This window comes from Dromaius novaehollandiae, chromosome 9 (genome assembly GCF_036370855.1).
Source record: "Dromaius novaehollandiae isolate bDroNov1 chromosome 9, bDroNov1.hap1, whole genome shotgun sequence".
Classification (NCBI taxonomy): domain Eukaryota; kingdom Metazoa; phylum Chordata; class Aves; order Casuariiformes; family Dromaiidae; genus Dromaius; species Dromaius novaehollandiae.
In genome coordinates, this window is record NC_088106.1 from 5710996 (window position 1) to 5734951 (window position 23956).

General features: G+C 37.2%; 1 protein-coding gene across 2 annotated transcripts in view; it reads left to right on the forward strand.

Moving 5' to 3' along the window:
• SERPINI1 (serpin family I member 1) overlaps positions 1 to 22608 on the forward strand; it is a 54903-nt gene extending 32295 nt beyond the window's left edge. For both annotated transcript variants that reach the window (XM_064516585.1, XM_064516586.1), the window contains exons 4-9: positions 1686 to 1880; positions 2763 to 2967; positions 10294 to 10391; positions 16598 to 16684; positions 17951 to 18040; positions 19789 to 22608. In XM_064516585.1, coding sequence (XP_064372655.1) covers positions 1686 to 1880; positions 2763 to 2967; positions 10294 to 10391; positions 16598 to 16684; positions 17951 to 18040; positions 19789 to 19865 — 752 coding nt within the window. In that variant the 3' untranslated portion in view covers positions 19866 to 22608. The remainder of the gene's footprint in view (positions 1 to 1685; positions 1881 to 2762; positions 2968 to 10293; positions 10392 to 16597; positions 16685 to 17950; positions 18041 to 19788) is intronic.
• Positions 22609 to 23956: the final 1348 nt, after the last annotated feature.

Sequence of the window (23956 nt, forward strand, 5' to 3'; positions counted from 1 at the left end):
TTATTCTGTTTTGAAAATCATCTTGTTTTTCCAAGGTAAATGGAATCTATTATATCCATAATAAGTTCTGCCCTTTATCTCAGGTTACAGAAATAGAATGCAAGTCATGCAGCAGATTGCACAATGTTTTCACAGAGAAACATGGTGCATGTCTGAAGGAAACCTAAAATTTTCTTTCTTTTAGAAAGAACAGCAAGATCAGATCCCCTGCTTAATATCTGCTGCATGTGCTGACCAAGTTCATAACCATCACTGGCAGGAACTGTAGAGCCAACAAGGGCAGCTGGGGGTCTCTTGACATTAGGCTGTGGTAGTAACAGCCCCTCAGCCTGGTTTCTTAGCACTAGAAATCATTTTGTCCTGCCTGCTAGCTCTGCTGACAGAGGAGACTACTTTTCTCATTAGGAAAGGTATACAAGACAGGCAGGCTTCTAGTTCCAGCATGTTGAGCGTGATGAAAGGCTCAAAGTAGAAAACATAACTGTCCAAGGTTTCTCTGGCCAGAAAAATTCTTAGCGTACCTTTGTTAACAAGATGTGGCTGAGAAATATAAGGGAATATGATGTACCAAATGAAAAAGGAAAAACTGGAAGTGTGTACCACCTTGGTTTCTTCCTTTTTTTCCCTCTCCAATGACAAGGAGTGAGTGTGTAAGCACGGGTGACGTTTCATTTCCAAGAATGTCCTTTCAGAAAAAATGAAGTATAAATAGATGGTCATGCCCAAAACAAATACTGCCCTATGACACAAGTTTCGCGCCAGCTGACAGGTGTCGTGTAGCTCCATAAAGCAGAATTAATGTGTATCTTAAGCCATGGATTAAGTAGTAATAATCAGTGTGGAATTTATTTTAACACCTTGCACTGCAATGTCATTTAAAAATAGAAGTGAGCAAGAAAGCAAGCCACCTGAAGTAGGCTGTAATTCTTCAAGAAAAGTGACAAATCTGTTCAGTGTATCAAATTTAACAAACTCAAAATGCTTTTGCTGAAAAGCAAGCTGTTTAAGATGAGCTAAAGCAGGTAGTGTAGAGTGTATTCTGATATAAATGATTTATTTAGGACTAGGAGCAAAGCAGCTGCTGTGATCAGCTAACAAACCTCCTGTGAACAGAGCAGATGCAAGATGTCTTATCTTTTGTTTTCCAAGACCAAATGATAGTGGAACAAACGCTGAGAACCCGCGTTCTTTGATTAGTCCTTTCTTTGGAGTCAGTGGGACTCTTTGATTAGAAACTGAACACTTCAAAATTGGCCCAGGTGCTGCTGAAGTTCCAGTGGATATGCTAACACACTTTAAGCACCCATTTAAGTGCTTCTTTAGTTCAGAACCAAAGTTTCTAGGAGTTTTGACCTCTAGAGGATAACACTGAACCATACTATAGCACCAGTGTAAATATTCTTTGACCCCATTTCCACTTAAGATTTCATTGTGGTGTATATTCAAGCAGTGATCAAGAAACAGTTCACTGACGTGCTTGATGGAAAGATTTACATACCTACGCTGTGATTTAGGTTTGCAAAACACTGGCAGTTTAATTTGGGAGTTAATGAAACATCTGAATTGGAAATTATATGGTAGCGCAGCTTTTTATTTTCTTGCATTTTTTTCAAGCTGTCTTAGGTTTTGATTTAATGTTCAATTTGACATGCTGACTGACAGTTGTTTTTTTCCCCACCCCCCAGATATGATCAAAGATTTTGTGTCATCAAGGGATTTTGGTACTCTAACTCATTTGGCTCTAATCAATGCGATCTACTTTAAGGGTAATTGGAAATCACAGTTCAGACCTGAAAATACAAGAACTTTTTCTTTCACTAAAGATGATGAAAGTGAAGTGCAGATTCCAATGATGTACCAGCAAGGAGAGTTTTACTATGGTGAGTTGGAGCTTTAGCAATTTAAAGCTAGTAATTCTTTCCTTAATAGCACTATTGCAGTGATACTCATTTGTGTTGTGTATTCTTCTACCTGTAATTCCAAATGTGGTATCTGACTGCCCAATGAAGGGATGCTGATTTGATGTCTTTTCATAATGTGTGTGCTTGTATATTATTCTGAATAGTGACCTTTTCATAATTCATAATGACCTTCTTGATTATTTTTTAGGTATGTGTCTGATGCCACATGCTGAATTTTGGAATGTTTGACCATTATTTCCAACCTCTTTCTAGAGCTATTCCTGGTTCTCACAAAATATTTTCTTGTGCTTTGCTATATGCTGAGTACTGTTTGTAAATGTCTCTGCCCCGTTCATTGCTGTTCTAAACCTTAGAGAAGAGAGATAGTGCTTCTGTGAACAGCAGAATTAATGATGCTTGTTTTCTTTAACGTGAGATTGAATCTCCAGTATGGGTTCTACAGTGTCTAGCACTGACAGCATTTCCCTCGGTCTCATCATTGATTAAACTGTCTCTTTCCTGAATGAAAATATTCTGCTGCTCACTTCCATGAAACTCTTGGGAATTTTAACATCTTTGAGGCTTCTGTCTAACTTGATGGAAATTAGCTGACAGATTCAGAGTTATGATTACCTACAATCTGTGTGATTGCATAAGCTTCCCTGCTTTAGGAAAACAGATGTAAGGCTCAGATCCTATGGTGAAGAAAACAATATTGATTTTATACAGAGTAGAGTAAAGAGGGTCGCTTTAAGCTCCAGTATCTAGCAAATATTGTGTAGTATTAACTACTTGATTTTTCCCCTATCTCTAGGGAAGACAAAAGAGAATAATTCTGATGGCTTTTTTCCTCTTTTGTAGGGGAGTTCAGTGATGGCTCCAACGAAGCAGGTGGTATCTACCAAGTTCTGGAAATACCATACGAGGGAGATGAGATTAGTATGATGATTGTTCTTTCCAGACAGGAAGTTCCACTGGTCACATTGGAACCACTGGTCAAAGCCTCGTTGATTGATGAATGGGCTAACTCTGTGAAAAAACAAAAAGTGGAAGTATATTTACCAAGGTGAGATCGTGTTCCCAAGTCAAAAGAAGGGGAAAGACTGTTTGCGTTCAGGATGATCGGAGTAGCAGAGTAGATGAAAACTTGAATAGCTTGATCAGATCTGTGGTTATGTAGCAAAGAAGAAAAGCCCAGGAGGCTTGCACTGTGATATGGTAGTTGCTTGAGCAAGAGATGAATGTTGCATTTGTCTCTTCATCTGTAAGCCCCAGAAAGGAGGAATATGTTCACTCTGAATGATGGCTTGCTTCATTTTGGAGAGCTCATTATGAATAAATTCTGTTTAGAAAGGACCCATAAAAATACTGCAAGTCTGAGAATTAACAAAAGCTAAAATGTTTCATTTAAGTACTAATTAGATTTCTATTTGTTGCTAATTTAAAAGTCTTAATGGTATGCATCTATGTAGACACAAATAGTTGAATGTTGAGAGGTAATTCCAGTTAGTCTGCCTTTTCCTGCAGCTGTAATAAATAGTTTTCCCTCTTTTTCCTCAGAGGAGCAATAGAATAATAAGACACTACTGTCAGAATGGGTTGAGACTTCTGTCTATTCATTTGTGGGCACATAAACTGGATGTGCTCAGTGGCATGCATATTTACTCAAATATACCACTTAGTTATTTTTCACAGAATTCTATTTTATCTGCCTCCAAATATTCTTTTTTCATGCTGGCCCTATACTTGACCTAGTAATAGAGGTACTTACTGCTAAATGTCTCAAATGTATGGTTGGATCATGATACCTTTTGAGTGATTCATAATTTCACTGAAGTTTTTATGTAACAAGATGCTACAATTTTCATGTAGCTCATTCTCCTTATTCTGCTTTCTGTGGCATTATGCAGCAGTACATGGCAGTAGAAAAAAATACTAGTAGTGAATCCTCTTACTCATTAAAACAGCTTTTTTGTTTTTTCTTCAGATGATTTGAGGACTCGAGTTTGTTATATTTCACATATAAAGAGCAGGACAAGAGTCCTTGCAGTTTGACTTTCCTGCCAGTGTAAGGAGCACTTTCAAGAAGCTAACTGCAGCTGTGAGCACAATAAGCCATGGCTACCAGGGCTAAATTAGATTTGAACTGGTGCTGTTGGCATGCCACATCATTCCAACTCAAGATTGAATCCCACTTCCTTTAAAGTTGTAACGTTTGGAGTCAGAGCAGTGAGGGAACAGCAATGTTTTGGGGCACTCTATTTTTCTCTGCCCCATATAGTTGACAATAGGAGTTACAGTTTTTAACCAGCTGTTCCTTTGAAGAAGCACAGAGAGCAAAGAACTACACTGCAGATTTTGCACAAACTGAACCTACTCTTCCTGTGTTTTTCTCATTTTTGTTTTTCCCTCCCTTGAAATTTCAGGCCCAGGGAGGTTTGGCATTAACATTCTGCTAAGATGCAAGGGGCACTTCTCCCTGGTAACATCTATCTGTGTCTGCAGACAGCCTAGATATTACTAAATGAATTAAATATGAGAATATGAGGATTCTTCAGTTCCTCAAACTTCTTTTATAACTCTTATAACTCTTTAATAAATCTGGAGTATTTCCGTGTCTCTATGGGGTGCTGAAGTTGGACGACATCTCTCAGTGGAATACTAGAGAGGGAGCATGTGATTCACGGTGCAAGTCTCTCAGTTGACTAGGGAATCTGTGAAAACTAGCTTCTAAATTTAGGTAGCTTAGGTATATAAAGTTAAATACCTGAATACCATTGTAAACATGTTAATGATACTGAGTTTGAGTTTTATTTTTACAGGTAGTTTGGGGTTTTGTGTGCTTTTCTAACCAAAAGCATGGATTTTAACCAAAAGCCTGGAAATTCCAGGACTTCTTGAAGCCAAGATCTCAGGCATGAGTTTGTGGGAGCTAGATTTTGTGTCTTTATTTCTTCTGTACCCAATACCTCCTTTCTCACACTGGTCTTCATGTCTGTTGCTCTCATCTAAGAATCTCAAAGAACTTGGTAAATGTTAGTGAATTAAAGCTATAAGCAAAAGAGTTTCAACTCATCTTCTGTATTTTCAGATTATAAATGATAGCTAGTGTGAGCTTGAAATTCCATACGGTAATACAGTAACTTCCTTATCAGATTCCAAAGATTAATTGCATGCTCCCAGGGTGTTGGATTTCTGTTAGGATTCAGAGGTGATCTGTGGGATTTTATCAATGCTCTAAATAAACACTTCATAAATATTTTATTTTATACTCTGGCTCAGCCATGTTATGAAATGTGGCCTGCAGGCACTGTCCACAGAGAAATTAAAAGCAGTAGTGGAATAAAATTAAATTTTTATATCCTGAAAGATGCTATCCAATTATAAAGTGAACATTTTTTAAACTTACACATTCGTAATAGGGCATGAATGACTAGCTAGAGCAGAGTTAATCGCAACTTTCCAATTGTCTGCGTTATCTGTGTGCAAATGAAATTGTGTATTACTTCTCTTAATAGCAAAGAGGAGATTTGTACTGAATTGTTAAATTATACTTTCTCGTTTTCATTTTCAAATCATTGTTTCCAGCTTAACCCAGGCTAAAGTGATCAACATTTTAATCCACTTTTTATATAGAAGTGAAACAGACCATGAATCTAATTTACAAAGCTGTCTCCCAAACATTATTTATTTCAAAAGCACAGAAGGAAGAACTACCTAATAACAGTGCTACAGTCTTCACAGTTCCTCTTAAGGATTGTTCCAGTATGCTTGGATTTCTAAAAAGACCTTCCTTTTTTGTGTATTTGAAACATCTTAAAATGCCTCAGACAGTACTAAAAAGATAAGTTGCTTTTGCTAGAAATTGTTTTGTCTTCCCTCCAAAAAAGAGCAAACATTCTCTTTTCTTCCAGTGTGCTCTCTTGAGTCCCCATCTCATGAGGAACAGGCCAGTTCTGATTGTTATACGATCATGGAAGAGGCACAAAACTGTTTTGCTGAAATGCACGCTTAGCCAACTTCTGCAGCCCATAATTAACCCTGAAAACAAGGACTTTGCTATAGAAAGAACCATGACCTGGCCTTGGTCATCAGAGCAGCTGTACATCTCTTTCAGGCTGTTACATCATGCAAATCAGTCTTAGCACCTCAGGAGGACCTAGTTGAAATTCCAGCTAGGCTGCTTGCTAGATTAAAATATTGATATGGGTCGTGAGGGCCTGTGCTTCAAGCAGGAGTATGTTTGACCCTATGGTTCTAAGAAGGGCAGCTGTTCCTTTCCTTGCTTTTTGTTCTGCAGAATGTAATGTGCTAGAACCAATTTGAGAACCTGGAGTTTCTTACTCTCTCTTTCAGAAGTTGTAGTAGTTTATGAAATTATAGCCTTTGGGATGAATGACACTAATCTCCAGTTCACTTTTGTTGTGTAAGTAGAAAGTATACTTGACTCTATGGATCCTGAGCTTCTGAGGATTTCTCTAAAAATTTAAAATCTCAGAAGGGTTGCAGTGTGTTATACAAGATCAAGCCAACTTTTTTCTATCTTAAAAGTCTAACATGGAAGAAAGATGCTCTGCTCTTGTATGATGGTTATTCCTATATACAAAATCTGAAGTTTCAAGTATGAAATTAAGGAGGCTCTGTCTATGCCATAAATGCATCATTTGAATCTAATGCTTGTATAACTACAGTTTCATGAGCAGCTCATCCTTTTCTGCTAAACTCTCAGGAGAACTGTTTGTTAGGAAGTAGAATTAGTTTGAGAAATTGTCTCATTTTACCCTCCAGTTTATATGAGAGAGGTCCAAACACAGTTGAAATCATTTCATGTTTGGGAAGTAAAGAGGCATTACAAACAAATCTTGTGAAAATAAATATAAAGCTAACTCCCAACTTTACTTCTTGACTTTGACTAGCTTCAACTCATAGGATAAGTCATTATCCCTTATTAGTATCTTTCTGCTGTATGCTTCCTGAGGAAGTCTGTAGAAGCACATATGTCTATATGCATGTGTATCAGTGAAACGATCTAGAATTGTGTAGTAAGAACAGAAGATCTCCTTTGGACTAAACAGACCAGTCCTCCGACTTCTTTTCTAGCTCTGTGGCAAAAATAACTTACTTCACCTTCTTCAGTGTCTGACTTATGATTAAGTATTGCAATTGATTTGGAGTATAACTGATACAGAATGCTAACCTGAGTTTGCATAGCCTGAAATTATGCTTCAGTGTTTAAAGCAGCCCTGTTATTTTCAAAGGAGGCTAGTTCAGATGTCAGATAACATACGTGAAATAACAGCTTACTGGTATCTTTCACTGCTCTTCAGTGCATGTGAGAAAGGAGGAGAGATACCATATTGATGATAGTTTATTTCAAGTGAGTTTTTACCATATGGCAAAACTAAAAGGAAAGGAGGGAAGTAATCAGTTTTATTTCTTTAAAGCAGCAGTTTGGTACTTATATAGTTGATGTGGTATTTTCAGTCTACTTCACAGACTGAAAAAAGGAGGTACTCATTTCTATAGATATTGTAGGGAGCTTCACTCTTCCACTTATTTGCCTTTCCAGAGATTTCAGTCAGGGCTAATAGCCTCTTTCCAATATTTAAGTCAATGCTCTCCACCACGTAGGTATTCTTTAGCAGTACAACTGATCAACTTGTTTGTATTTTCTTTTAGCTGCATATTCAGCTAGGGCTTTCGGGGTTGGTTTATCTTTTTCAAAAAGATTTCCCAAACCTTTCTTGACTAGCATGCAAAAGCATCTCTTTTATATCATGTTTTTACCTTCTGGGTTGTTATTCATCACTCAGCAGATGAGTGTGTTTGCTGTCCAGTGGTTCAGAGATTTAAACCCATCTAATTTCCATTTATATCCTATAGTGATTCTCTGCAGCCAGAAAAGTGCACTTTTGCAGGTTTTTTCTCTTGTTTGTGACCTCAAATTTTGTTTTTCATATGGATTCCTGCTACTGTCCTATCCTGGAATCCCTATCTAATTTGATATTGTTAGTTAACAGCTAGGTTATGGTGTGTTGAAAGCTTGATAAGTTTAATGTTAACTGTGGTGAAGTAAAACCCAAAAAGAGAAAAATGCACCACTTGGAAATCTTTGTAAAATGCATTTCAACATTAATTTACCATTTCTGCATGCTTGTAAGGTAGGTACGGCTGGATTTGTGTTTTGAAAAATATCATAATATTGTTTTAATATAGAAGGAAATATTTCTGGATTTATTCACTCCAGTGCAAAAGCACAGAGAACCTCTGTACTGTTTAAATCCACTAACTCTGGCATCAGGAGTCAAGTCTCAGTTCACCTCCGCAGGGCTTTAATGCAGGCTGTAAAGTAATTCCAGATCTATTTTACATAGTGTGTAATGAGAACAAAACCTGGTCTCTTGTTTTGGACCCTGAAAGCCAGTGGGAAACTTGAATGAATAAGCAACTTGTAGATTTGTCTCTTAGCTGAAAACTAAAATTGTGCAGAAGGTCTTGAGAGTTCCCTGCCTGTAGTTTTTGACTAGTGCCCACAATGGTCTAAGGAGAAAGCAAGTGCTGATTCCCCTTGGAGAAGAAAGCTAGAGAGCTAGTACTTCCCTTTCCCAAAATCCCATCAGCAATTTTCAGGTCATCTTGTATGTTCTTCCACCTACATCTCGTTTGGTAAGATCATGCTGTGTGTACTTGTTTTGTTTTTAACAAATGCTGCCATGCTGGCTGATACAGAATATGCGAGAACACCATGAAGAGCTTCCTCTTGTGCATAGATCTATATTGGTCTCTTCTGGTTTTTCTGATAACAGCCAGAAACACAGTAAGATCACAAGAGTCAGTTCTGGCATAGCCTGGAATTCATCTGGACAGGGTTCATGAGCACTTGCAATGTCACCTGTAATTTGTCATTCCTGAACTATCTCCAGACCTTATCTTAACTTGGATAAAATTCTCTGTATAATAACTAATACCTATTTCATGATGCATTTTTGGCTTCCAATAGCACCTCTAAATTCATTATGAATGTAGATTGTTTTGAATTTTTCCTCATTCTGTGTAAATCTTGTAAGTGAGGAAGTTCTACTTGACCGTTTTCCAGTTGTCCATTAATGTCCAGATTTGTACACAGAAAGGTGTCATCTCTCCTCTTCATCAGCTGCTCTCTGCTCGGAGTTCTGTGCTGTACTTTCCACTGAAGAGAACCTGTTTCTCCCTGTAGTCAAGGAAGCTTAACCATGGGAAGAACTTCAATTACAAGAAATTTCACAGCAGCACATTTTATTTTAATTGTTTTGAGGACAGATAAGACCCTTTGATAAGGAGTGTAGTCTAACTGCAATCAATGGCTTGCTGGAGAAACTGTAACAAAACCCTGTGGACCATATACTTTGTATAGTTATTACAACTGGTCATTTGTCAGCATAATTGAAGTCATTCATAATTTCTCTGGTGAGTCTACAGAGAACCCTTAATTATACCAACATTTATAATTAGCCTTTCATGTCTGTCAGTAGACTTTGGGCATTTTTATTCTGGCCAGGGTTGCTATCCTTATTACTTTGATATACTGTATAGTGTTTCTCCAGCAGCCCAGGTCTGTGTCTGCCTATACAGAAGGGACCTGTCTTGTTTGTCTTACTAACACCTAACACAGACATAACTTTTAGAATCTTTTAGAAGAAGTTGTTGTAAACTGAACATGTTTCTGCCCCAAATTTTGCCCTCGGGGACAGATCTCAATTTATCCTTCCAGCTTAGTAACATAGTACAGAGCATGATTTGGCAAGCTAATCCTGAAATCGTGCCGAGTTTTGGCCAGGTTGGTGCATTTGCACCAACAGCTATTTGTTTTCCTTGTTCTCTACTCACAATCAAAACCCAATGAGAATTTTGCCACCAGATTAATTAGACGCTAAGTCAGAACTGTTATATTATTGTTCGTAATGGCTGTTCTTTGCTTATACTTTTTAAACAAAAGTGGAATATTCGTAGTTTCGTACTCTTGCTTTGCCAGCAGCTATCTATGAAGCTTGTGCTGTCCTTTGACTTGTCTGATATTTCTTCTATTATGTGTACAATTAATTCAGCTTTTATATTAACCCTTTCTTACTAAAAGTAAGCATTTACATCAGCTACTACATAACTGGTACTAACATTTAATGGTTAGGGATTGTACATACCATTATTATATCTTTGATTTGCTTCTGCGTTAGAAAAATTAGCTGTGACAGTAAACTAGTTCATAAGCATTTTAATAAAGCATCAGTGTGCTATACTGCTACTTTACATTATTTACCTCAGGATTTCAGTTGTCATTATCTAGAAATTTTAATATTCTAATAACAACTACTGCTTGCATTCTTGGCTTTTGGCAATTTTCTGTTATGTTCTCCAGGTTCACAGTAGAACAAGAAATTGATCTGAAGGATGTCATGAAAGGCCTTGGAATTATGGAATTATTCAGCAGTAACGCTGACCTTACTGCAATGTCTGGTAAGAGGCTCTCATCTTGTCTTTTAAGATGTAAGAGGAAGTCTTAAAATCATGTAAAGATAACAAAAAAGCTCCGAGTTACCCAAACAAAAAATCCTGCTAGTAAATTTTTGATCCACAGGGATTCTTGAATGACCTAAGTGTATGTTCACTGTAGGAGCAGTTGGGGCAGAAGAGGAATCTCTTGGGAGAAGACTTTTTACCTGCCAAACTTCACTCTGAGCACTTTAGAATTGGAACTTACTAGATCTGTAGAGAAAACAGAATATTATGCAGGAGGCAGATCCATATTACAGAAGAACATGTGGCCTGAGTGCCTTGACAGCAAATGGGATTCACACCATCAGTGGGTTGCCATCTTTTGTTTCTAGAGGCTGTTTGTTGACAGCATTAAGCTGTTGTACAATTAGTCATCTCCCCAGATACCTTCTGTATAGAAGCAGCACATGAAAGAAAAAGTTCTACGATAAAGGCGAATTGGTCATATATGCCATGTGTCTATTTGAATTGATTGTTCATACTTTTATCATCAGAAGGTGAAATATCCAATGCATTTAAAAATTGAGATGGAAATGACAGATATTTATGCCTTTAATACCCTTTAAGGGTGTCAAACTGAAGCAAAAGGTAGTTGAGCCTGAGAAGTTGTTTCTTTTGTGTAAGAAGCCACACAAGCAGTGTGTTTGGTACAGTCTGCTTAGACCCAAAGTGTAGCAGACCAGTTGAGGTCCTAGACTGTTCTCTATCTAGAGGCGAGTTTACTGTGATTGTTCTTATAACTTACATTTATACACCTCTCTGTATGTGTTTCTGCTCTATGGCTTAATCAGCCAGATAGACCCTCGGGGTTTGGGAATCAGCTGTTCCTAATTGTCTGTTTTTGGCAGCAATCATATTTGCATGGCTTTGTTTAAGGTAGTGGTGATGAAAGGGAACCTTTATAAACATTTCTGCTGTAAGGTTTAGAGACTTTTCACATAGCTTTGACTTTTACCATATTTGAAGTACCGTTTGTAGCTTATGTGGTTTATCCCATTGCTTTGCTGCTTGCACTTTTCCAGTGATACTGTGGGAAAAGATGGAGTTAGATAATGCAAAAAGAATTTGAATAAATGAAAAATCCTTCCTTTAAAAAAAAATCTGAAGAAAAGTACTTCCTGTTTCTCTGTCACCCTAAAGGAGAGTAAACTGTATAGTAACTTGAGGCCTATATACTGAAAAATACTTAAATGAGAAAAGTGTCCAGACCAACAGAAAACACACAGGGGAGACTGAACCACAAAGGGAGTGTTTGGTTCTTCATTCTAGATAAAATAGAGGCCTAAATATCAGGGAGTAATTCTGAAGTTGAGAGATTAGCAGAAAGATTGGAACTTGTTTCAATCCATGTGATCAATGATTTGTTTAAAGCTTTATAGTTTTAATAGTTGTACCACACAAAATGAGAATACCATGTTGCATAAGTGAATTAACTCCTCTACTATTTAAAGATTACTTTGTTTAACAAAGTAATGTAGAGCAGTGTGTAGCGAGAATTGATGTGTTTCATTGTAACATTCTCACCTTTGGTTTAAATAAAGAGCATGTGCCACCAGGGGATGAAAAGGTCATTCATAAATAAAAGGTCATTCATAATTTCATTAAGAATAAGAAAATATTTTTGGAGTGATGTATCTAATGAAAACCTGACTGTTCATGCTATAGAGACAGAATTTTAAGTAATTGAAATACAAAAGATTTACTATTTCAAAACTTTCAGTGTAAAATGGGGAGGGAGAGGGAAGGAAAAAATACTTGTGAAGACAAATGGTGAAAGCTAGCTTTTAAAAATATGTGTGTAGTATGTCAGGTAATGGGGGGGTTAAAGCCAGAAGTTTATACATGCTTCATTGTCTACTCGCTGGAAAATTTGGCAATCTGTGAAACCTTTTTTAAAAAAAAAAAAAAGTCCAGGTGGAAACATTTTTTTTCAAATACTTGCCTTTAATTTAAGAAGATATAAATTGCAGAAGAAAATATAGGGAGATTTTTGAGAATTCTGCTGTATTTAAAAATATTCTCCTCCCACTTTCCTGTTGCTGTTGCCTTTGGATTATTGTCAAGGAAAACCTTCTGCAGTTTCAACAAAGACTGTAATCCTGTAATCAGATCCAGGCACAGATTGTTGACTTCAGTGAAATTCTATGGGGGTTTAGTGGATATAAATCAAAATGCAGGATTGCAGGTTTATTCTTCAGTATTCAGATTTTTATACTTTTTGCATTCAATTTGAAAAATGGAAATGGAAGAGTCAGTTTTACCTTCTGGAATATCTGGGTTGTGAGCAACCAAACAGAAAGTACTAATCCAAATGTAGTTTTAGGTGTGGCTAGCTTGCAGAAATTAAGTTGTCAGTGAACAGGTGAGTGGGGAAACTGAGGGAACATTTCTGTTTGCCTGTCTAGTTGCATGTATTCTAACTCCCACTTATGCAGGAGAAAAAAAAAGAACACCCCACTTCTGGAAGGCTTGATTTGTGTATCTCTGATTCTATCAGGTGTTCAAAATAATCAAACCTGAAACTTAAGAAGAAACAAATCTTGAAACAGCTTCTGGTATTTGAGACTTTAGAATTTACATAGTGTGTAAACTTGCTGCTTGAGTATTTTGATACCACTTGAGACTTGCCCTTGAGCAAGTATGAGTCTACTTTACTAAAACTCCCCTCTTCTGTCAAATGATTATAGTATTTCTTACTGTTGTACAATGCCTTAAATGGCAACTGCTTTTAATCTCAAGATGACCTGCATTTTGATGAATAATGAAGTAATCTTAATGACTGACTTTCACAATGTAAAGTAATTGGAAGAGGACCATTCCAGTAAATAGTTCTTAGAAGTCTTGACTGAGGTAGGTATAATTCTTTCTGGGACAACTTAGGCCAGAAAAGCCAATAAACCTTCACTTTTTTTTTTTAAGTGAGACTTGCCGAGCAACCAGTTGGCAGCTCTGAGTGGGAGTTTGCAAACATATGGAGTGTAGTGACAAATGAAATGTGATGCTAACAAAGTCATGTACGTTAAAAGTAAACCTCAGATTACTCCTACACGTTAATGGGTATCTAGGCTAGGGTCTTGCAGAAGGCTTAAATTCTGATGACACATCTCTGTGGGGCTTTTCTGGGATGATGGTAATCAAATCCTTTTGGCTCCTATGAAAATTCTGACTTGTAGAAGCTAATTGAAAAATGACATGATAGCAGATGCTCAGTTAAGCCCCGCCTTATCCACAGTCAAAGGCATAAAGGAAAGACATATAATAATGACAAGAGTTTGCACATAAGTTTGAGATATTGCTGTCAGTCCTAACTTGACAATCACAAAAGAGAACTAAAGGAGAAGGACACCTGAACACCAGGTAACAACATTATCTTTACAAATGAAGAGAGATTCATTCACTTCAGGGAGATATGATGGAGAGGGATGTGATAGTGACAATATAAAATGAATAGTCTAGAGAAAGTAAACTGGGGTGTAGAATTGCTCATTTCACCATCCAAAGACAAAGATATCCAATGAAGCTGAAAGGCAACATATTGCAACCAAATAGAAAGTGTCTCTCTGAGAGAAAATTCACCCACAGAGCTCTTTGCTGGATATTGTTTGAGATTGTGAGATTGTTAGGATTTTTTAAAAATAACAGATTTGATATTTCAGAGCAGTGGAAATTATCCATACTACATTGAATAAAGCCCTTCTGTGTATTCGGTGGTTTATAAACTTGCTTTAGGGCATAAGACACATTCTGGGTGAGGGAATTTTTCCCTTGTGGGTAAGTTATGTGCTAGTTGTCATCTGTAAGGCTTCTTGTGCCTTGTTCTGAAATGACAATAATACTACAGCCAGAGCAGTGTGCTAGGCTAGTTGGACATAGTGGTCTTATCTGGTGACACTTCTTGTATTCCTGTTGACTTAATATATTTTTTTTACACTCAGATTCTGAGTATGTTTACAACTAAGCATGCTATTAGAGCATTATAGCTGATGGTAAATGTTAGTAATGTTTGTGCTAGCAAAATTAGTCCCTCCTTCTGTGGTACTTGGACTGTCAGATGGAGACCAATCTTGTTAGGTGCTAAGAGTTTTGATCAAAAATATACTGTGCTATGCAGAAACATTCAGGATGAAAATGTGGAGTATTGCTGTAAATATCAGGTCGCAGAAGAAGGCTTAAGTAGCATAATAAAAAATGTGATTGAAATGCATGGTTAGGCTGAGTGGACAACTGTCTGCTATTAAACATATTTACTGAGATTTAAAATAAGGAGCTCGAAAACAGTATTTTTCTTCAAAGGCCGCAAAATTCTTGTTTTCTCTTGGCTTGTGAGTTAGCCCAAATACTTAATTGAACTTTGAAATGATCTCAAGCAATGATAGCAAGATACAGCTACCTGGAACAAGAAACTTGTGGAACTGGCAAATAAGCTCACTAGGAATCTTGTTAGCTGATGCATCTTAAAAGGCAACACAAACATTACATGAGACACATGGGAGGAATTATTTATACATGTACATGGATCTGCCGCCCTTTTTTGCCTTAGGTATCTATCCATTATAATTTTGTAAATGTTCTTGCACATCTGGTGTTTAAAAAAAAATAAATAAAAACCTTTCTGGAATATTTGAGTCTTGCTGCATTCATAGGAATGTAAGCTTTAGAGGATGACTGTATTTAACACTTGATTGTGGTGTTTATTTAACTTGTTTTTTTAACAGATAATGCCTAAGGCTCAAAAGTGATGTTAGTATTTGAGTGTAACCACATTATGTTTTTAGATGGTCTCTTTATTAGCATCACTTAAGGATACAAAAGCTGTTGGAACTGTGCTTAATCTACAAGACAGACGTATGCTGCATGGCTCCTGTTCTAAAATAACACAACTAACAACTTAATCCCAGCTTTCAAGAACTTTTCTGGAGGCTTGTGACTGAAGCATAGAACTCGTACAATATTTAGCAGTCTAGTATGTCTTACTGCACACAGTCCCATAGGGAATGACTTGAGGCTTTTCTTAAGATTTCTTAAGACTACTTAAATCTTAAGTTAAGCAGCTGAACTGTGAGGTTTTGTTCAGTTTTGAAGCATATGTAGCAGTAGTGAGACCTACTGGAGAGGCACATTATAACCTGCTGTCTCTTGTGTCATGGCTTGCATCAGTATTAGAACTGCTGGCTGTAGTTGCCAAAAAAAGAGCCAAAATAAACGATTAACAATTAGAATAGTCCCAGGCTTCCCTTCTCGCTTGGCCTTCAGCTAGAGTTTTCATGCTGAGCATTTTGAGGGTCAGAAATGCAAAATGCTATAGTTGTCTTATTGGGGTTATTGGATCAGGTTTTCATGGTTGCATAACTCCCTGTTCAGAAAGCTTTTATTTCTTAACTACCAATTGTCCTCTGCCATTATTGTGGATTTCAGAGAGGTACAGTATCTATAGTATATCTAATCCTTGGTATGTCTTACCAGTGACATTTAGTCTGATTAAATAATGTTAAAGTTATTGCTTCGTGCAAGGTGCTGAGCATTCTGATATGTCTGATCATTTAGTCAGTGAAGAAAAGCAGTGAAACATCCAAAGACTTAAGCAGGAATAGGCTTGGATTAAAGGCCTGAATTAAAATACTGGGAAGGAAGGATAGTAAACAAATGAGACTGAGAAAAGTCAGTCCTACAGTAAGTTTTGTTGCAATAAATATTTATCCTCAGCTTCTTTTATATAAAATGGTGAGACCAAAGAAAATACCTTTTTTCTCCAGATGAAGTCTACATTGCACCTAATACAGTAATAAGTAAAATTCTTCCTGTTAAGTATTTACCCTATAGTGTCAATCCTTTTTTCCCCAAACTGTTGAATTTAAATTCTTTGGTGCAAGAACTGTCTTTTACTGTTTATGCAGAGTCTGATATGCAGGAGCTTTAGGTAGTACAATGCTATTATAATACTAATAGCATAGAAGAGCACTACAAATATAAACAAGGTAAATGGTGCAACTACTTTCTGCCCTTTATGGGCAGAAAATATTTTCATGCAACTCCTGTGCACAAAGCTTTTATCCTGCCTCTGCTTGGTACTGAAAGTGGATAATAGTGTTGGGTTTTTGTGTTGGTGTATTTTTAAATACTTCATTCTTACTGTTGAGTCACTTGAAATGTTTCCTTTTCCTCTCCAGATAACAAAGAGCTTTACCTTGGAAAGGCATTTCACAAGGCATTCCTCGAAGTTAATGAGGAAGGATCAGAAGCTGCTGCTGCCTCAGGTAGCTGACTGAAAAGCAGAACTAAATCAAATGTCTGGTTAATTAATATTTTAGAGCTGACTTGGTGCAAAGCCAGGAAAGCTGAGTAGCATGTAGCATGAAGACAAAGTACAGCTAGTATACTGCTTTTCTGAAGAGATTTCTGGAATTTGAAAATGCTAGCATTTTCATAACATGGCGTGTCTCACAAAGCATTTTGAGCATCCTGTGGAAAAGTTCATCTATCTTATTTTATTTCTAAGTGTCAGACAAGTACAAGCTGCAGTTTACACTTTCTTTCTGGAACTTAAGCATTGGTAATTTGGAGTGATGATCTGCTAATTGAGACAGTCTGCCTTTGCTCCAGAATGGCTGGAAGGAGCTGAGAGTTGCTGTTGCATTTTAATAAGCAGCTCGCACACAGAGATGTAAGGTGGGAGGTAATAAATAAAAGGTTAGTTTGCTAGTACTAATGCTACAAGGCCAGATGGTTGTTACTTGGTGGTCACATGTTCTTCCTGAAAATAAGTTACATTAATTGCCAATAGGGATTATTAGGTAATTACTAATTGTACCAGTACTTGTACCAGTCTTTAAGGAAAAGAAAAACAATTTACATCATGGATACCAGTAACTGCTGTAATGTAATGTTAATATGGACAGAGATTACTGTCATGCAGGAGTTTTTGTTGACAGTGCAGTAAGAATGTAAAAGAAAATGACACACTGGGAATAATAACAGCCTGGAGAAATCCGTGCATCTCCAAATAAAAATAATGAAGAGCAAAATTTTGCCTGACTGCTAGTTAGTTTTACCCTCAACCTCTTCGTTATTTAAGGACTCAAGTGCATCTAAAAGCTGCAAGATCAGCCTGTTTAGGTATTGCTTACTCTAGTTATTAAGGGTTACTTCTTACTTTGAAATGCAGCCTTGGAGCTGTTTAAAACAGGTCAGCAGTGCTATCTCACATAATGCACTTTCTGAAGTGAGCAGGCATCATAACTCCTCTTAAGGTTCTGCATCTTATTTATAAACTGCTCTTTCAGTGTTGGAAATAAATTGTGCCACTCGTAATCATTCTCAAAGCATAAATAGGCATGCAATTACTTTGTAGGTCCCTTTTGTTTTCAGTTAGGTTGTTTGTGGTGGCACTTGGTTACAGTCAGTGCTGGAGTGTGGGGTTTCAGTGTCTGTTTGAGCTTCACAAGTATTTCCCATGAAGAGCAGGAGGATGTGAAAAAGATGCAGTGATGTTTAACAAGTTGCCTTTCTTCTTTTTCCTTTAGGAATGATTGCCATTAGTCGAATGGCAGTGCTGTATCCCCAAGTTATAGTTGATCATCCTTTCTTCTTTTTGATCAGAAGCAGAACAACAGGTGAGATTCTATGAGACACTTCTACATTTTTTCACTGTTCATAATCAGAGATGTGCAAGAGAACTGCATATTTTGAGTGGACCAGTCTTGTAGTATGAATTTTCCTTAATCCATCTTGAAATGGTATTACGACTGACTCTTTCCGACAAATCTTTCTATGTCCCCTTAACATTTCACTGAGACAGACACCCAAATCTCCCATAATCCTGAAAAATATTCATAATTTTGATTAAAAATCCAGGGGAAGAAAAATTCACTGTAAATTATTTTCCTTCAAAGAACAGTGTTACTTTCCTGAATAACCATAATCATTGAGCTAGGCTGTAGTAAGACCAGCAAGCTAATGTTTGCAGTACCAAATGATTTACATAATGGACAGATATTACAGCTGTGAATAATTGTGCTGTTGAAGTGTTCTGTGGCAGGCAAGGGATGAGAACAGTACTCATAGCAAAATGGGCAACGATTAAGTAATTCTTTGCTTTCATATTTGTAATTTGTCTCTCCTAATGATGTGGATGTGACTGGATGACAAACAGGACATTACTACACAGCCACTTCAGAGACTATTCGATGGATCTGTGTGTTCTGGTATTTTCTGTTTTATAAGCAAACATCAGTAGTTCCAGTTTGCAGGGGTTTTATTGCATTTGAGATGCCCATCATAAGTATCAATGTTTATTAAACCATTTTAGATTGCAGTAATGCTTACATTCTAACCAGGTTGGGTGCCTTGTGTGCAAGATGTCATACAAGTGCTTACAGTTTGTCATGACTGTTGCCCCTAATGACCAAAAGTTGAGAAGCCTTGCTGTTGTAGTCATGTAGTTAGGCAAAAATGCAGGTGGAGTCGGTCCTTTCCCCTGCTCAAATCCCCTGTCTCCAAAAAAGAAATTTTTTAAATTGGAAGAGAGTAGAGGTTTGTAGCCTTAGGGCAATTCTTAATGTTTCACAGGCATTGTTGTTGCATGTATAGCCAACAGCTATATTTAAAGCCAGAAAGTGCATTGCTAATTTAGAAACCTAAGGTTAGAAACCTTTTGAAAAGATGTGTGGAAATCATGATTTTTACTCTTATTCTCAAGAGTATTCCAAGTGCTCATGATTATTCAGGTTAGGTGGAAAATGTATGAAAAATGTAAGCTGTAAATGGTGATTAAATAACTCTGGAACATGCAATCCACAGCAAGAAATACTGCTCCTCTATGGGGAGTAAATCTGTGAGCAAATATGTATCAAATAATTGTGTGGTGGCTTCTATGGCTCACTGCTAATTGTGAGGAACATTGTCCAGCAGCTCAGGGATGTGAGGGCATGGAGTGATCAAGAAAACCATTCTAAATAGGTATACACACCTTTGGAAACCTCCAGCCTAGAAGCTAACACTAGCTTAGCTGCTTACCTCACAGCAGTGGCAGTATATCCACAGGCCTTCACCAGAGCCACTGAAATGGAAGTGAACCTTTGTTTTGATTTCTGGTGGGCTTTGGCTCAAGCCCTTAGAATAAGCTAAGAGGCACTTACTTACATGTAGAGGACTTCAGTGTTCTTGTCTGTACTGTACCTGTTCTCTTTCTCTGATACGCATGTACACACACATGCTGCACACGCACACACCCCTCTATGTTCCCATAAAAATTGTGTACCATATATTCTACATTTTAATATTGGCATTCATCTTAGAACCTCAACAACTTCTTTTGGTTCTTCTTCCCTCCCCCTGCCCCCCACCCTTCCTTTTGCCACAGGTACTGTCTTGTTCATGGGAAGGGTAATGCACCCTGAAGCAATGAATGCAAGTGGCCATGACTTTGAAGAACTTTAACTACCACCAGCTACCAAAAAAAGGAAATAAGCACATGAAGTTTGAAGTTAATATATTTAAGGTTTGCTGTGTTTTTCCCCAAGATACTGTTTAAAAGCCTTTCAGGTTTAACTGTGGTTTAAGTTGCAAGTCAGTTTCTGGAGGAAAGTTTACAGTATTAAAACAATGGTCTGTTTCTGTAACTGTGATTGCTGTGTCCTTAAAATAAAATTGTGTACATGTCAACAGTTGTTTTCTTGTTCTAGTGAATTGTAAAGCAAAAAAATTTTGCAAATCCATAATTCCTAAATTTTTTACAGTCCAAAGGCTGACTTGATCAATGAGACAGGAGCAGAATGTGTGCAGCTCTGAATAATGCAAATGGCAAACATTAACAATAACTTAGAATTGGATGAAGAATTATATCTGGAAAATGTAATCTTGTCCTTTTCTTGTAGTAAACAGACTGCAATATGGTGTTCCATCAAAGTTAATGGAAGAAATTAAGCCTAGTGGATTTTATTCTCTAAGTTAACTGTGGTAGAGTTTTTGTGTGAATCTCCAACATGTGATTCTAAAATGTTGCTTTTATGAATGCTTCTGCATGTGACCCTGCAATTCACTTTCCATAAGTGTTGATGGCAATAAAATTTGATCGCATGAATATTTGAGACTAGTCAGTATAGAATAGCAATATATATATGGCTGAAGTAAATTAATTGAAAGTCACATCATTCATGTGGACATATTTCTCCCCCCTTCCCCCAAAGTAGTTGTTCTATCTATTTTGCTAACTCAAACTTTGCAATATCTCACTCCAGTGATCTAGAACAGCCTTTCTTATAAAATAAAAACCTTAATTTCAAGTGTTGAAAAATGTTCAGTTCATAAATAAATGTCTAATGGAACATAATCCTTTTTGTTCCCTAACTTCTTATTGAGAATAAACTGACAGAGGAGAGAATGACACACATCACAGGTAAATATTAGCAAGGAAATTAGTTGTCATTCCCATTTGCAGGAGGGAGGAGAAGTACCAGTTATCACCAGAGAGGTGCATAATTATTTCTTCCCTCTTTGTGTAAAATATAAAATCAACAGAAGTTACTAAAAGGTGAAAGAGGAGAAAAGAGGGGAGGAGCTCCTTTGAAACAGATGATAAATACAATCTTTTTGGTAAGAAGTGGGTTTCTTTTCAGTCAATAGGAGTTTTGTGTTTTGAATTCTATGGGAAGAAATGCATTTTGGCTGAGCTTTAGTTTTACTTACGGGTTCTTCTGACATGCATTCACTTCAGACCAACATAGATACTACTCACAAAGTTATTTATACAAGGAGAATTTCCAAAATTTAACACATTATTGTTCACTTTATATATACTGTTGGTGCAAATCATGCAGGTCACACCTACAGAGTGATGGATGCTCTCCTCTGTGAAGGCTGATGATGCTCCCTCTGAGAAGGGGCACCTGAGCATGTCTAGCCCTGCCTCTTTCAGTTGTTTCATTCTACTGCATGGAAGAAACACAAAGCTTCTTAATGTTCAACTTGCTTGTTACCCTTAGTGTATTATTCTGGACTCATAGAAATTTTCATATTTAAATTAAATTAGACAAAAGTTGTAATCCTTTTTAGCTCTGTGTAATGAAGTGTTATATTTTGGAGAAAGGAGGAGAATGCTTTTAAGAAGGAGCGGAGGTTAACTTTACCAATGCCTAGATCTAGCCTCAGTGCAAGTGGAAATGGCCCCTATGACATGAATGGAGTTATGCAATGGCTGATTCTTCATATTTAAGCAATTCTATGAATATCATCTGATGTTTATAAAAGCGACCCATATGCTAAGCATTTCTAGTGTTTTAAACTTTATGGGGAGCCTGAAAATAGGTAAGGTTTTTAAGCTATTACACTTCAGGCAGATTTTTCAAGGTGATTACTCTGAATTTGAAAGAGACAGGAGAAGGCAGATGACAACTCAATGATCTTTATTCTCAGTCAAGTGAAAGTTCTTCCTGACCAATTTTGTTTTCCTTGCATTAATCTGTTTGCAGTGTAGATGCTCCTTACTAAGGGAAAGACTTTGAAGACAGACTTGAACTAAAGCTATGGAATTATGGAGTGATGACTGCCAGTCAGCAATATTTATAGAGGATGTCAGGCAAGTGCATAGACTTCCCTACCAGTTAGACTGAGCATAGGTACTAAGTGGAATGATGCAGAATCTCATATTCCAAGTCTGATTCTGTGAGATCGCCTCAATGGGTGTTTAGGAAAACCAATAGAAACAAGTGCAAGGAGTAGTTACCTCATTTGATACTCAAAATAGCCAGTTCATGTTCCTTAAATCCAGAATTACTTAGTTTTAAGCAATGATATGAACTGACTTATTACCAAATTATGTGAAGATGTTAGCTGTCAACTACAATGAAAGCAACCCTCTCACAGTACTGTTTTTCAATAGTGATAATCTTAAGTATCATTGTCATTTATATACAAAAATATATACCTGTACACATGTGCGCACACACATGCCTACTATTTCATTGTGTTTTAATCTAGATTTTGTATAGTGGTCTTATCAAAGATATTGCTTCTTCAAGACAAAAATAGCAAAATACTTTTGTCTTTTTTTTTTGGTAATGGGAACTTGTCAGTTAAGTTTGACATGTTAGTTTAGATACCTGGTCTCTATAAAAAGCAAAAACAGATGTGTTTGTATTTGGGGGAGGGTGAGGCATATCTGAAAATAAAAGGCTGAAACTTCCATAGTTGTGCTGTGTAAGTGACCCATGATGTGACAATGTGTACTGAGATCTTTCTCTGATTCAGATGGAGTTCAGCAGGAGGTGCCATTTGCTAATGTTGTAATTTTCTGTCCTTCTTACATACACCTACCAGAGTCTAGCTGGGAATGCTTTTGTGGGCTGCAGTTGGAGAGAGCACTTTCCCTCCTAATCCTTTCAGTAGTGGCTCACTAAGTTCTGCTTGATTGCTTTAGGCTAGCTGGTCCCTGTACAGTCACTGAGCTTATACATGAAAGCATCTGTTGTGAGCGAAAACATCTCTGGAAAATAGGTGTTAAATTTCTACAGAATACACATTCTTGAAGTAAGAATAATCTGTTGGGGAAGTTCAAGTTTCCCCTCATCCCCATTCAGTCAGGTTTTGTGGCTTTCAAAATTTAAGTTGTGTTTTTTGATGGTGTGTTATAATGATGTAACAACGTATTATTTATAATGATGCTGCATTGATAAGGTAATACTCAAGAAGTTCCCTGTTATTTCATTTGGCTACAGGTTTGCAGACTGATAATTTCCAGCAAAAAAGTTGTTGCAAATCTTGATACTAATGGGGGGGGGGGGAATTATCTGGACTCCAGTCTGTTTGATATTAACTAGCAGTTTATACCTCACTCACACCAACATGTCTGACAAAATAGGGGGAGGAAACAGCATAACCTTCATTTGCTTTTTTTCCTCTTTTATTTCAGTGCAAATGAAGCAGAACTTGTTTGAGATCACTATAGTTACTCTGGGTTTTCATACATAAAATGGAGACCAAAATTCAGCATGCAAAGTAAGTGTTTGGGCCAAAAAGCTTATGGAATAGTTTTGTACTACCTCAGAATCTGGCTGCTTATGGTAGCAACAGATTCAAGCTGATGTAGCAGAACATCTTTAAGTTACTAGTGTGGAGGAACAACTGAAAGACTAGGATTAAAAAGAGGAATATATCAGGTTTTCATTCAGCCTTACAAGCTCTATTTTTCTTTACAGTTGCACTGCCCCCCCCCCCCCGAATACTTACCCCAACCCTGAAAACTGGGCATTTTTCCTGAACTCATCAATAGGCTTTTTCACATTTTTTCCCCTCTTAAAGTTGGCCAAGGCTCACAGACTGCTGGAGGTAGGCACGAGTCTCCTGCTAACCTTGAGAGAACTGGAAGAAAAATGGGAGATGCTCTCTGAAGTGAGCGGAGTAATCTAATTCATTGTAAACATGCAGCAATAGAGAGCGTGAATGCACATAGCTTAGCAAATACATATCCCTTCTCTACTCTTGTGGCTGAGCATTGTGGTAGGGAAAACATTAATTCAGGAGTTGTCTGCCTG